We start from the raw sequence: 15,135 nt of genomic DNA, 5'->3' as shown, positions 1-15,135 counted from the left end.
CAGCATTTTTCCACATTTGCATTTTTTAGCATTTTTTTTTCCCAAAAAAAAAAATTTTTTTGATCAAAAAAGTCCAGAGATGCCAGTTTGCAGCGTTTTACCACATTTTGATGCGTTTTTCAGCATTAGAGCATTTTTACAGCTAAAAAAACTCACTAGTCCTGGGGTTTTTTTCCAGCCAAAAAAGTCCCAGCCAAAAAACATTGATTACAGTCTCTGTGTGCATGGACACATAGGATAACATGCTGGGGGGTTTACTGACTAGAAAAAAACACCAAAAGCCAAAAGCAGCAGCTGTACAAATGTCCAGCGTACATGAGGACTGATAGTTGGTTTTGAGACCCATCCCTTCACCTCCTGCAAGCCCACTACCTCCTGCACCCATTTACTGTAAAATCAAATCAACATCAGCATCTGCTGGCAGAAGACTTTACAGGCACTCTTGCCACTCCTGTGCTTTGGCATCCCTGTTACCTTACCAGACAGAGCTGTAAGAGAGGCCTACCTCTGCTCTTTAGACTTTATCACCAGGTACATTACAATCAGTATAAAAAAATATACATTTCATTGTGTGTCTAACCATCCAAGAACATACAGAATCACATTTGTTTTGTTATAGTGGAGTGGTCGTTTGTGGTCAGCTGTCCCTCTCTTAGGAGCTGGAGGCTGGGTGTTTAGCAAGATACCTTACCTCCTGTATACCCAAGGGCTTCCCATTTTTTTTCTTTGCAAGATCTTGCCCCTCTCTGGAGGCTTGTGGGCAAGTTATGGCTGCATGCTGGCCATGGTGATCCTGGCTTGTAGTTGCCAGGTAAGGAAAAAGGGTGGATAAAGGTGACACCCGACATCATTACCAGGTGGAAATGTCCAGCCAGGACTTGTTCAGTGTGGATGGGGGAGTCACTCCCATTTTGCTTTGATGGCGAGGAGACTTCCCTGCTGTCAGAATAAAACTATCACTAATTGTCCAGGAAAAACCTGCGCAGGTTGGTTGTACAGAAGTCTATCTACTGACACAAGGATCGAAATTTGGCCAGTCCCTGCTGAACCAGCCACATTTTGATCCCTGTATGGCCACCCTTAGGATTGGGTGCTGAAGGCTGTGGTCCCAGAACTGCTCCCACCCATGGTGTTTGTGGGATTTAGTTGTTTTGGTCACTGTGGCTTCCCTTCATGCACAATCAGTGTAAAAAAATATACATTTCATTGTGTTTCTAACCATCCAAGAACATACAGCATCACATTTGTTTTGTTTTAGTGGAGTGGTCAGTTGTCCCTCTCTTAGGAGCTGGAGGCTGGGTGTTTAGCAAGATACCTTACCTCCTGCATACCCAAGGGCTTCCCATTTTTTTCGTTGCAAGATCTTGCCCACTTTATTTAAAGGGTAACTCCACTTTCATGGGGGGGGGGTAATATAACGAGTACAATTGCAACACAATTCATATTGTATTTGAATGCTATTTAATATTACCTTTCCTTTATAAGCTGCAGCACTGTCAATTTCTATAAAATGCAATGTAATATGGATACCTGGAGGTGTACACAGATGGTGTACAGAACACCCCCCAGATATGTATTTTCCTGATTGTGTGATTGGCTCACTGATTTTTCCAGAAGTCTGCACTAACATACAAGTCACATTTTGATCATCCCCTGCATCAAAAATGTTATTTTTGGTGAGATACTTCCAAAGGAAATCACATATAAAGGGATGCAGACCCTGCAGTTTTCATCAGAGCCATGCAGGTGCAGCAGCTGACAGATAATTGTGAAGTCATTCCCATACAGATGCACTCTGCACATGAACACAGACAAACAGCCATTACATCAGAATAACAAAAAGTAGGACTGCAACAAAGTTTATTCATATCCTTGCAATGTATGTTGTTCACCCAGAGGGCAATATTTTTTCTCAACAAAAGTGGAGTTACTCTTTAAATTTTTTCTCTCTTTTTTTTTCTGTACCGATAGGGTTGTTTTATTCGATATCAAATGTAGATCAAATCACCCCTTTGCTCTGCAGATGAATGTTAAGATTCTGTATTTCAGTGCCCCACTTAACCCCCAAAACCTTTTAGAACTGCCACAGAATCTGTTATGATCCTCAGTGAACAAGAAATGTCCATGCATGACCTGCAAGGGAAGTGTTCCCAGTTATTGGCCCCTGACATGCCCTGCTAATATCATGTGATATCATGTGTTGCTCTTCCTGAGGAAAAGGAATACAGGAAAGCCTCATTGCGCTCATTGCTGTCAGTGACTGGAGATTCTGGATAGCTCTGCATAGATGGGCTGCGTCGTTATCAAAGTTGGTTTGATTGGCTTTGCAACCATCAACCACCCTGAATCCCAGGAGACTTCTAAAATTCAGTAAATGTAGCAGGGTTGATTTACTAAAGTGATAAAGAACACAGAGGGGGCGCAAAAGCCTAGCGCCTTACCCAAGATTTATTTAGAGAAATATATACTCTGAAAAGACAGAAGTAATTGTGCATATATGTAAAAAAAGACAGTCAACCATCATGGTGGCAGGTTCCCAACTGTTGGTGATGTCAGCACACTGACTCGTTTCGGGGATGTGCCCCCTTCCTTTAGTCCCAAAACACGTCAGTGTGCCGTCATCACCAACAGTTGGAAACCTGCCACCATGTTGGTTGACCATCAGTTTTTTACATATACTGTATGCACAATGACTTCTGTCGTTTGTGAGTATGAAATTGACTTTTTTTCTATATATTTCTCCAACTAAATCTTAGGTAATGCGCTAGGCGTTTGTGCCCCGTGTGTGTTCTTTTTCAGTTTATGGTTGTTTCTCCCGGTCTGTTTAGGGCTGCACCACCAAGACTTTCTCCCGAGGAATACCTACCTTGCAAAATACATTTAACTGATGACTACTACTTTTGAGAGCTTGAGAGGTGGTTTGTTGATTTACTAAAGGAGCAAAGGATGTTTACCCAGCAAAGTGAATGTTACCCAATAAGATGAACCTGTGTTTATTTTCCATACCAGTCTTGTGCACAGGAACTTAAAAATGGGATTTTGGTTAGCACTTGATTGGGTATGTTAATGAATACAGCTTTAACTTATTTACAAAAATTCACTTTCATAAAGGCCCATTCACAATATGCAGCACTGCAATAACACATGCACTTTATTATGCAGTGGAGATCACTGCATTATCACATTATCTGAACGGGCTCCAATTCAGGAAATGTCTGTTTTTTCATTGCAGTGCAGTCAACACACAATCTTCCCATTACAGCAGAATAAGAAAGACCATAATTAGCAATAAAAAACTGTTTTACTACAAAAAAAAGTAATAAAAATAGATACATACAGGTGAAACTCGAAAAATTAGAATATCGTGCAAAAGTTCATTTATTTCAGTAATGCAACTTAAAAGGTGAAACTAATATATGAGATAGACTCATTACATGCAAAGCAAGATAGTTCAAGCCGTGATTTGTCATAATTGTGATGATTATGGCTTACAGCTCATGAAAACCCCAAATCCACAATCTCAGAAAATTAGAATATTACATGCAATCAATAAAACAAGGATTGTACATAGAACAATATCGGACCTCTGAAAAGTAAAAGCATGCATATGTACTCAGTACTTGGTTTGGGCCCCTTTTGCAGCAATTACTGCCTCAATGCGGTGTGGCATGGAAGCTATCAGCCTGTGGCACTGCTGAGGTGTTATGGAAGACCAGGATGCTTCAACTCTTCTGCATTGTTCGGTATCATGTCTCTCATCTTTCTCTTGGCAATGTCCCATAGGTTCTCTATGAGGTTCAGGTCAGGTGAGTTTGCTGGCCAATCAAGCACAGTAATCCCACGGTCATTGAAACAGGTTTTACTGCTTTTGGCAGTGTGGGCAGGTGCCAAGTCCTCCTGGAAAATGAAGTCAACATCCCCATAAAGCTCATCTGTGGAAGGAAACATGAAGTTCTCCAAAATCTCCTGGTAGACGGCTGCATTGACCCTGGACTTAATGAAGCACAGTGGACCAACACCAGCAGATGACATGGCTCCCCAAATCAACACAGACTGTGGAAACTTCACACTGGACTTCAAGCATCTTGCAGTGTGTGCCTCCCCATTCTTCCTCCATACTCTGGGTCCTTTGTTTCCAAATGAGATGCAAAGGTTGCTCTCATCAGAAAAGAGGACTTTGGACCACTGAGCAACAGACCAGGTCTGTTTTTCTTTAGCCCACGTAAGAGACGCTTCTGATGTTGTTTGTTGTTCAGGAGCGGCTTGACAAGAGGAATACGACATTTGAAGCCCATGTCTGTGTGTGGTGGCTCTTGATGCACTGACTCCAGCCTCAGTCCACTCCTTGTGAAAGTCCCCAACACTTTTGAATGGCCTTTTCCTGACAATCCTCTCCAGGCTGCGGTCATCCCTGCTGCTTGTGCACCTTTTTCTTCCACACTTTTCCCTTCCACATAACTTTCTATTAATGTGCTTTGATACAGCACTTTGGGAACATCCAACTTCTTTTGCAATTACCTTTTGAGGCTTTCCCTCCTCATGGAGGGTGTCAATGATGGTTTTCTGCACAACTGTCAGGTCAGCAGTCTTTCCCATGATTGTGATTCCTACTGAACCAGACTGAGAGACCATTTAAAGGCTCAGGAACCCTTTGCAGGTGTTATGGTTTAATTAGCTGATTAGAGTGGGACACTTTGAGCGGAGAATATTGCACCTTTTCACAATATTCTCATTTTCTGATATTGTGGATTTGGGGTTTTCATGAGCTGTAAGCCATAATCATCATAATTATGACAAATCACGGCTTGAACTATCTTGCTTTGCATGTAATGAGTCTATCTCATATATTAGTTTCACCTTTTGAGTTGCATTACTGAAATAAATGAACTTTTGCACGATATTCTAATTTTTTGAGTTTCACCTGTAAATAAAACAAATGACAGCTGGAGAATGAAAGTGAATCTGACCAGTAGATAAGGGACAATATGGACAGTTTTTATTTATTCATTTATTTCAGGTACTTATATAGTGCCATCAATTTATGCAGCGCTTTACATATATATTGTACATTCACATCAGTCCCTAACCCTCAAGGGGCGTACAATCTAAGGTCCCTAACGTACATTTATACATACACATACTAGGGCCAATCTAGACAGGATCCAATTAACCTACTGGCATGTCTTTGGAGTGTGGGAAGAAACTGGAGTTCCCCTAGGAAACCCACGCAGGCACAGGGAGAACATGCAAACTTAAGGAAGGTGGTGCCATGGCTGAGATTTGAACCAATGACCCTAGTACTTACTGCCAGGCGGAGGTGCTAACCATTTAGCCACTGTGCTGCCCTATTGAGTGTGCATAATAATTCTAATTATCATCAGTTCACTAGATGGACAGCATTCATTGTTTCATTTCATGATAATTTTTATTGGAACTCAGTTATCACCATCCTGATGCTACTATTACATTTCTAATAAGTAATAAGTATACACTAAATATAGTATTCTCACAGTAAATTCATGTGGTATTGCTATTAGTGAAAAAGAAAATCAATTTTCAATAGCAAAAGCAATACACCTATAAAATAACTGCTTGCAATTAACTTTAGTGAATTTAAAGTTTAGACAAAATTAACTGTTGACATTTTTTTTTCAGAAATGTATTTTAACCACTTGCCCTGCAGAGGATTTACCCCCTTCCTGACCAGGCCATTTTTTGCGATACGGCGCTGTGTTATTTTAACTGACAACTGTGTGGTCATACATCACTGTACCCAAATGAAATGTATGTTCTTTTTTTCCTCACAAATTGAGCTTTCCTTCAGTGGTATTTGATCGCCAGTGCGTTTTTAATTTTTAGTGCTATAAACAAAAAAGGGCAACAATTTTGAAGACAAAACTATATTTTTGAACTTTTTGCTATAAAACAAATCCAGTAAAAAAAAATAAAAAAATCAAATTTCATCATTAATTTAAGCCAAAATGTTTTCTGTTTTCTGCTAAACACAATCCCAATCCATGTAAATTAATTGGTTTATGTGAAAGTTATAGTATCTACAAATGGCGGTATATATATTGGAATTTTTTATATATATATATATACTAAATAATGGCAGTAATCAGCGACTTATAGCGGGTCTGCGGGACTGTGGTGGGCATTCTGACACGTGGGGGAACTGACTAACTGCCACTGACATCCCAATGACACTAATACAGTGATCAGTGCTAATAAAAAGTACTGACACTGTACTAATGACACTGGGCAGGAAGAGGTTAACGTCGGGGGCGATCAAAGGATTAACTGTGTGCTGTTTAACTATGTGTGCTGTGTGTGTTTTACTAGGGAAACATGTTGCTTTGTATTGCTCTGCTCTGCACAGCAATACAAAGCAGCATGTCCATGCTGACAGGGGAGAGATCTGTGTTGTTTTTCACACAGACCTCTCCCCTTTCACTGTTTCTCAGCGATCGCCAGGTGCTGGCAGGGAATCTCTGGCGGTGCGGATAGGGCGGCGCTCGCCTGCGTGTGCTCCCCCTACCCAGAAATGCAAAATCACGTATATATATATATATATATATATATACAGTCATGGCCGAAATTGTTGGCACCCTTGATATTTTTCCTGAAAATCAAGTATTTCACACAAAAAAGGTATTGCATTAACACATGTTTTGCTATACACATGTTTATTCCCTTTGTATGTATTGGAACAAATATAAAACAGAGGCAGAAAAGCAAATATGACATAATGTCACACAAAACCCCAAAAATGGGCTGGACAAAAGTATTGGCACCCTTAACTTAATATTTGGTTGCACACCCTTTGGAAAACATAACTGAAATCAGTCGCTTCCTATAACCATCAATAAGCTTCTGACACCTCTCACCCGGAATTTTGGACCACTCTTCCTTTGCAAACAGCTCCAGGTCTCTCTTATTGGAAGGACACCTTTTCCCAACAGCAATTTTAAGATCTCTCCACAGGTGTTCAATGGGATTTAGATCTGGGCTCATTGCTGGCCACTTCAGAACTCTCCAGCGCTTCTTTGCCATCCATTTCTGAGTGCTTTTTGACGTATGTTTGGGGTCATTGTCCTGCTGGAAGACCCAGGATCTTGGACGCAAACCCAGCTTTCTGACACTGGGCCCTACAGTGCGACCCAAAATCCTTTGGTAATCCTCAGATTTCATGATGCCTTGCACACAGTCAAGGCACCCAGTGCCAGAGGCAGCAAAACAACCCCAAAACATCATTGAACCTCCACCATATTTTACCGTAGGTACTGTGTTTTGTTCTTTGTAGGCCTCATTCCGTTTTCGGTAAACAGTAGAATGATGTGCTTTACCGAAAAGCTCTATCTTGGTCTCATCTGTCCACAAGACGTTTTCCCAGAAGGCTTTTGGCTTACTCAAGTACATTTTGGCAAACTGTAGTCTTGCTTTTTTATGTCTCTGTGTCAGCAGTGGGGTCCTCCTGGGTCTCCTGCCATAGCGTTTCATTTCATTTAAATGTCGACGGATAGTTCGCGCTGACACTGATGCTCCCTGAGCCTGCAGGACAGCTTGAATGTCTTTGGAACATGTTTGGGGCTGCTTATCCACCATCCGGACTATTCTGCGTTGCAATCTTTCATCAATTTTCCTCATCCGTCCACGACCAGGGAGATTAGCTACAGTGCCATGGGTTGCAAACTTCTTGATAATGTTGCGCACTGTGGACAAAGGCAAATCTAGTTCTCTGGAGATGGACTTGTAACCTTGAGATTGTTGATATTTTGCCACAATTTTGGTTCTCAGGTCCTCAGACAGTTCTCGTCTCCTCTTTCTGTTGTCCATGCTTAGTGTGGCACAGACAGACACACAATGCAAAGGTTAAGTGAACGTCTCTCCTTTTTATCTGCTTTCAGGTGTGATTTCTATATTGCCCACACCTGTTACTTGCCCCAGGTGAGTTTACAGGAGCATCACATGCTTGTAACATTCTTATTTATCCGCAGTTGTGAAAGGGTGCCAATACTTTTGTCCAGCCCATTTTTGGAGGTTTGTGTGACATTATGTCGAATTTGCTTTCTTTCCTCCCTTTTTTTGTTTTGTCCCAATACACACAAAGGGAATAAACATGTGTATAGCAAAACATGTGTTAATGCAATACGTTTCGTGAGAAATACATGATTTCCTGGAGAAATATCAAGGGTGCCAACAATTTCGGCCATGACTGTATATATATATAATCTACACACACACACACTTGTGATTTTGCGCAGCCCTAGTGCCCTGTAACAGTAGTTCTGCTATAGGGCGGTGGGGGGAACCGGTTAATTCAGTTGTCAAAACATCAACAAAACTGCACTGCAACAACAAGAATAGTTTCTGTAATTAATGCTTTATAAATTGTCTTTACAAATTCATTCAGACTTATTCAGTAAGACAGTGCAATAATTCTAAGCAATTGTAAGTACTAATTATAAACATTTTGTATCCAATCGAATTTCAGCTTACTGTAGTCAGGCCAGGAAAAAATTATTCTGATATGGTTGCTCCCCTTTTTATATTGTTCTTTCCTTATTGAATAAGCCTGTCTACATGAAGATAAACTGTAAGGGAATATTGTGGTTGCAGGGGAACCAGGTGTCTTCCACCCAGATGATGTCAATCAAATGTTACGTTTTTGCATCCATGTTTGATGTCAGGACCAGTAAAATGAGGCTTATAACAATCCAATTTGTGATCAGGAATTATGATAGGAGGTTTCTAATAACAACACCGACACCGTTGTCATAAAATGGATGTTTAATCCAAGCAAAGGTCCAGGTTTTGCTTTAGTGTCACTTTATGAAATTACATGAGTTATTGCTCCTGACAATTATTTCCTGTAGTTTCAGAGTGCAAAATCTGTTTGACAATAAATCCTGGAAGCTGATTGGCTTCTATACAGAGCTGCACCAGATTTTACACTCTCCAATTTTAGTAAATTAACCTCTAAATAGCTAACAGGTGCATCTTCTGTAGTGATATCATGGTAGCACAAAAATGGCAAATCTGTATAACATTATCCACTTCACTTCTCTAGTACAAAAAGCAAAACAATTTGAAGAGATGGCATCAGAATACTACTCATATGTTATAATGAGCTTATTCAGAAAGAGTAAGAGCAAAGTACAGTAACCAATAGCAATCACAATTGTTCAGTGCTCTGATTTCAGTAAGTTGAAATCTAATTAATATTGATTACAGGTTGCTACAAATTTCACAAAAACAGCATTATTGGTAACATTTCCACATTTGAGTTACTAACTATGTACAACCACCACTGCAGTTAGGAGTGGCCCGTTCTCTTTTTGATATATGACGGAGAGTAGTAAGGAACACCCTTGTTGTATGGGTCATATCACACTAATGTCCTACCAGTACAGTTAGGAGTGGTCCCGTTCTCTTTTTGATATATGATGGAGAGCATTCGGGAACACACTTGTTATATGGGTCATATCACACTAATGTCCTACCAATACAGTTAGGAGTGGCCCGTTCTCTATTGGATATATGATGGAGAGTAGTTGGGAACACACTTGTTGTATGGGTCATGTCACACTAGTGTCCTACCAATACAGTTAGGAGTGGCCCCATTCTCTTTTTGATATATGATGGAGAGTAGTCAGGAACACACTTGTTGTATGGGTCATGTCACACTAGTGTCCTACCAATACAATTAGGAGTGGCCCCGTTGTCTTTTTGATATATGATGGATAGTAGTCAGGAACACCCTTGTTGTATGGGTCATGTCACACTAGTGTCCTACCAGTACAGTTAGGAGTGGCCCTGTTCTCTTTTTGATATATGATGGAGAGTAGTTGGAAACACCCTTGTATGAGTCATTTCACACTAGTCATTTTTTCGATAATAACTCCCCATTTCCATTTGTTGTTCCACTGCTGGGCGAATTGAATGAATGAGCCATTGCTGGCAAGTGACATTCTGAAGTGTTTCTGCCAAGGAGCAATGTGTGGAACCAAGTGAGTTTTTATTCTGCTCTGTTGAGCGCTCCTGTCACTAACAATTTGGTGTTAGCAAAAGGATATCTAGTGTTACATGGCCCTAAGAGGAGCGATACTTCAAGGTTGGAGACCTCGATAAATGTAAAAAGTCAGGTGATCAAACCCCCCGCTTTAACCTTTACCTAAAATATAACTTTTATGTGGACTGCCCCATTTTTAGCTTTTAGTAACTTGAGTGCTGCTAATTAATCTGTGTGCTATCTATACTTAGTCCAGTTTCATCATATGTTAATGCAAAATCCAAAAATAATACCCAATCTAATGCAATAATCAATCTTGATAGAAGGGGTGAGCAAACATTCTGAAAAGCTGAGCTGGTGAAAAAGACCTTAGTCACTGTTGAATGCGAATAGCCAAAACTCCATCATGGCAGAAGACGGCAGACAAGTCCTTCAACTCGGTGTCACTCGGTATTTTATATGTTCTCATAAAGCTTCTTGAAACAAATCCATGTTCATCCATTCTTCTCCCGTGTTCAGCCTTGACTATGAGCCATCCTTCAAATATTTGAATGATGATGTCTTCTGGACGAAACTGGACCACATCCAGCAGGATCTCCAGCGGTTCAGAATCTTTGCTAGCTCCAGTGCTACTGTCCGAGTCTACCTTCCTTTCTTTCTCTGGATATCCAGGACATTGAGGCCCAGGCAGAGCATAAAGTGAATGATCCAGTTTAAGATCTTCAAGATTTTTCTCAGCAAATATCTCCTTGTACCTGACTGGGGTTTCTATCCAGTGTCGAATAGTGATTCCCTCCATGGTATACAGCTCAACGTTCAGCAAGAACAATTGTCTAACTGCTGAAATTAGAGACAAGGTCCACTGCTTACAATAACTCTAGCTTAAGCAGATATATTTATAGTGGCAGAGCTTTCAGTATCTATCCTGGACTGTTTTATAGTCATGAAGATTAATGTTATTTTTAGACAATATGTGGAAAGGTTTTTTATAGATCTAATCTGTTGTCTGGCAGAGCCTACTGTCCAAACTGTGGTTTAGTCTATCAGCAATTATTCGGATAATTGTTATGACTGATTTTATTCCTAGTAAAACAATAACCAATGTATTGTAACAGCAATTCCAGTCAACAAGTATAACATGACTGTGACCTGCAAATACATTTTGGGTAAATAATACAACTACTGAATTTAGACAGCATATGCACACATCTCATTCTTTTTTGACAACAGAATACAAAAAAGGACAATGCTCAGAACTTTAGCTTACATTTTCACTGGCTTCAAGGATCTTTAAAAAAAATCAGGATGCTGGTAACCATAAGGGGCCTACTGCGCACAGTTGGTGCACGAATAGAAGTCAAAGACACTCAGCAAATAGGTCAGTGAATGAAATGTAAGACCCAAAGCAGATTTTCTACCATGAAGTTGCATGATCAACACAAGCTTTTTCCTGTAGAATTAATCAAAAATCTAAAAGTTATCTGAAGACTACTGGGTGTTCAGAGAAAAACGTACAAACTAAATTTAAGGGCCCATTCAGATTGTTGTGGTGCATTAAAGAGCATTCCATTAATGCAGCTTAATCAGTTAAATAGGCCGCCAATGCACCATAAAATGGATTTTCATCATTTTTCTAAGGTGTTGCACCACAAGTGGTAGACTAATGTGTTGCGGTGTGCTGCAATGCAGGTGCATTCAGGTGCCATTTAAAATGAATAACACTGTCTGACTCTAATGCTTGTACTGTGCATTGCCATGCATTGCAGTAATGCGGATATGAATGGACCATTATAGATAGTTCTTTCATAACTTGATTGATAAAACACATGATCACTGATATGAATGTGAGTCACTTTGATGAGTGATGTAGGAACAGCAAGCTGCTACTTGGCTGCTGCCTCAGACAGCCTCAGTTGCTTATTGTGCATACACTTTCAGCCATCCAAAGTTACCTTCACCACTTCAATACCAGGCACTTTTCATTCACCATTTTTTTTTTTTTTACATACTGTCAGCAGTGCAGTACAGCGTGATCATATAACTAGTTTGGTGATGATCAGGGACACTGACTGGTGACAGTATGGAAAAAAAAATCCATTTTTTTTTTTTTTTACTTTTTAACAGTATTTATTTATTTATTTCAGGTACTTATATAGCGCTGTCAATTTACGCAGCGCTTTACATATATATTGAACATTCACATCAGTCCCTGACCCTCAGTATTTTTTTTTTTTTCATTTTTTTATAAAGCACTGTGACCAGAGTAATAAAATGTTACCAGAGTAACTCTGGGGAAATGATCAGCTTTTTTTTTTACATATTATGATTGGCGGGAACTGTTGTGATATACAAACTTTCAGCCATACTCTGCACAGAGATTTTCCAGCTCGCAGAAAAACAATTTAGGTACCAGCAGACTGACAGTGCCTATCATTGGGGCAGCGCAGCTGAGCAGGTAACCCTTTACACTCATACCACATGTTTTTACAGAAACACACACTTTTTACAGCTTAAGCTGTTGGGATTCTAAAAATGTAAAAAATGTCTGTATGTGGCCCATAGGTTGTGGCCCCAAACATAAATTATTCAGGGCATGTGTTTTCAGAAAACTATAACTCTGCTACCCTCTGAAGCACTTTTAAATAGGAAGCCTCAAGGATGCTCCAAAAATCAATTTACATGTCCTGATGGCCACAAAACAGATGTTTGTGAAAGCTTAGGTGTCAGATACTCTACCTATCTCGGAGACTGAGTATTGGATACAATGGTTCAAGATCAATGAGAAACTAACTGCCAAGCTCAAGGGTACAATGACTACATTTTGCTTGGTCTGGAACCATGGATGACTAATTTTTTTTGCTAGGGGATTTTGAACATTGCCTACTGGATCTATGATGATAGCATGGGCTGTGTCTTTTTCCTGGCCACTTACTCCCTTTCCCCATCCCCCCTTTCTATTTTAACACTCCTAGTCATCTTTTTTTCATACTTATCTAGCTCTACAACTTTTTCCTTTATCTCCACACGCTGTTTCAGTGGCACCTCTGTGCATGATAATTAATGTGTACATAACTGCCAGCTGGTTCTGACATGCCTATGCCTATTTGTCTCTGATATGTGCAATTAATACCATGTTTGATCATTGTGCATGGCTGTCTGTTCACTGTTTTCTTCTGCTGTTTTTGCAATTGAAATTGACATAAAAAATATTGAACAAGAAAAATGTATCTTTCCCTGATGTACACAGGAATGTAACAGGGTATCCTTCCTCCACTATATTATATGAGTACTTAGATGTATTTGCACTCTGTTTTGTGGTTGTTTACAGTAGCTTCTTCAAAAGGAGCAGAGTTCGTTAATTTCTAGTTAGAGAATTCAGGGATTTATCTTAATGATATTTAATTGTCATTTAATGAAAAGAAAAACAGTGCATGAAATATTTACAGAAAACATACTACATAACAGACTGTCTTGGAAATTCGCTTTAACGAATTTCTCCTTACCGTGAGTACTCGCAGTTGGATGCGCAGAAATCCCCCATAAAGCTGTGCGAATCTCGCTTACCACGACTGCAGCCAAACTACACGATTCCTGCCCATCCAAATACTTTGGTCCTGTTGATTTGTAGGTGATTGGAGCTCCGTTACCCTAGAATGATCACACGACACTCTAAGGCTGGTTGCAATCCACATAAGGGCCGGCTTTAGGCTCAGCTCTCTGTTTTTATTAAAAATACACACATGCCCCCCACATGAATAAAGTCAAACCCCTCCCACCGAACAATGCAATGGGGATTGCCTATACAGAAGATGTACATTCCAATTGGAGCATAGCCTTTGCTATTATCTATCACTGGTCCTCCCCCATGAACCTTCTGAGGTCAGCAGACTTCCTCCCCTTCCCCCCTATGAGCCATCTGAGGTCATATTTCCTGTCCTACTAGCTTCTATTGGTATGTAAAATTCTCTGCACAAGCACTCCCTAAAAATATCAGTCTGTACCTGGATGGGCCCGATACGATCTTTATTAAAACACATCCATCCCAGATACAGTTTCAAGTTGGTAATGGGTTGTAAGATATGCATAAGCCTACACGTGGAGTTCACACCGCTTGGCGCCTTGCGTTATGAAGCCCACGTGGTACCATGCTGCTGATATGCGGATACAGGCCCACGGTCTACTGACAGCAGCATTCGCATGGAATGCCGTGGTGGTATACACGCCGGTCTATAAGCGCAGATCTGCCATCTCATCCATTACCAAGCTGAGTACTGTAATACATACATTGTACATGCGCATGGCCCAATTGCAGCCTTCAGAGCTTTAATTAAGCCACACGAGAGACATATGAATAACACGAATATATGACACATTTAAAGTTCGACCAATAATACAAAATTTCCATGACATTCCCTCCTGTTTTATCATATTCTCCTCGTGTCCCTTCTTGATCTTCTTCAGCTTGATGGGTGTAGTCTCAAACTTCAAAGAGTTCCTGTAGTTGTCCCTGAGAATAAAGCTCTACGGGGTACCTGAAACAACAAGACCCGACGCAGACTCGACGCAAACAGGCTTGATTGAAGCGATGATCCTCAAGAGCGTTGGAACCTTCACTACAGGAAGGCTCTTGCAAAAACCACAAACAGACTTGTGGTATGAATAAAGCTTGTGATCCCACGGTGGTCTGGGGAGATCCAGCAACAGATTCTCAAATTGCCCCTGCAGACGGGGCCACACAAGGCTGGTCTCGACCCAGACAGTTTTCCAAATTGCAGACACAAACCATGATGAGGCTTGAAGCTTGCTTGAAGGTCTTGGAGAATGTGGTCTTCAGAGAGATAAATTAGAGGGAGGCCAGGACGTAATCTGTAGAGAAGGTGGTTGGTTGGTGAGGTCTTCCTCCGATCAGTGGTTGGAGTGGGATCCCAGGAGCGGGCATGGAGATGTGGTCGTCTGCCCGAGCTTGGCTTACACGGTCGATGAGGCAACAGGAACATCTCACCGCGGCATATAAAAGGCAGATGAAAAAGAGAAGCATCAGGATATACACTCCCACTTCCTTCAACCAAGATCCGATGGAGAACAGGAAATCTCCCAATCCTCCCAAACCCTTGAACGGATTC

At 40.7% G+C, this 15,135-nt stretch overlaps 1 protein-coding gene across 1 annotated transcript; it reads right to left on the bottom strand.

The window, feature by feature from the left end:
- Positions 1-8,364: 8,364 nt before the first annotated feature.
- On the bottom strand, positions 8,365-10,879 carry HSPB3 (heat shock protein family B (small) member 3). Its single transcript, XM_089659410.1, has one exon. The coding sequence runs from the start codon at positions 10,809-10,811 to the stop codon at positions 10,386-10,388; it is 426 nt and encodes a 141-aa protein (XP_089515536.1). The 5' UTR covers positions 10,812-10,879; the 3' UTR covers positions 8,365-10,385.
- Between the last annotated feature and the right edge of the window lie 4,256 nt (positions 10,880-15,135).

The sequence above is a fragment of the Staurois parvus genome, unplaced genomic scaffold, assembly GCF_062004578.1.
Source record: "Staurois parvus isolate SC_StPar_1 unplaced genomic scaffold, SC_StPar_1.0 ptg001153l, whole genome shotgun sequence".
Taxonomy (NCBI): domain Eukaryota; kingdom Metazoa; phylum Chordata; class Amphibia; order Anura; family Ranidae; genus Staurois; species Staurois parvus.
The sequence above is the reverse complement of the archived record's forward strand: the minus strand, read 5'-3'. Positions and strand labels throughout refer to the sequence as shown.

Coding starts and splice junctions, on each gene's coding strand:
- HSPB3 (XM_089659410.1), bottom strand. CDS start 10,811: ATGGAGGGAATCACTATTCGACACTGGATAGAAACCCCAGTCAGGTAC.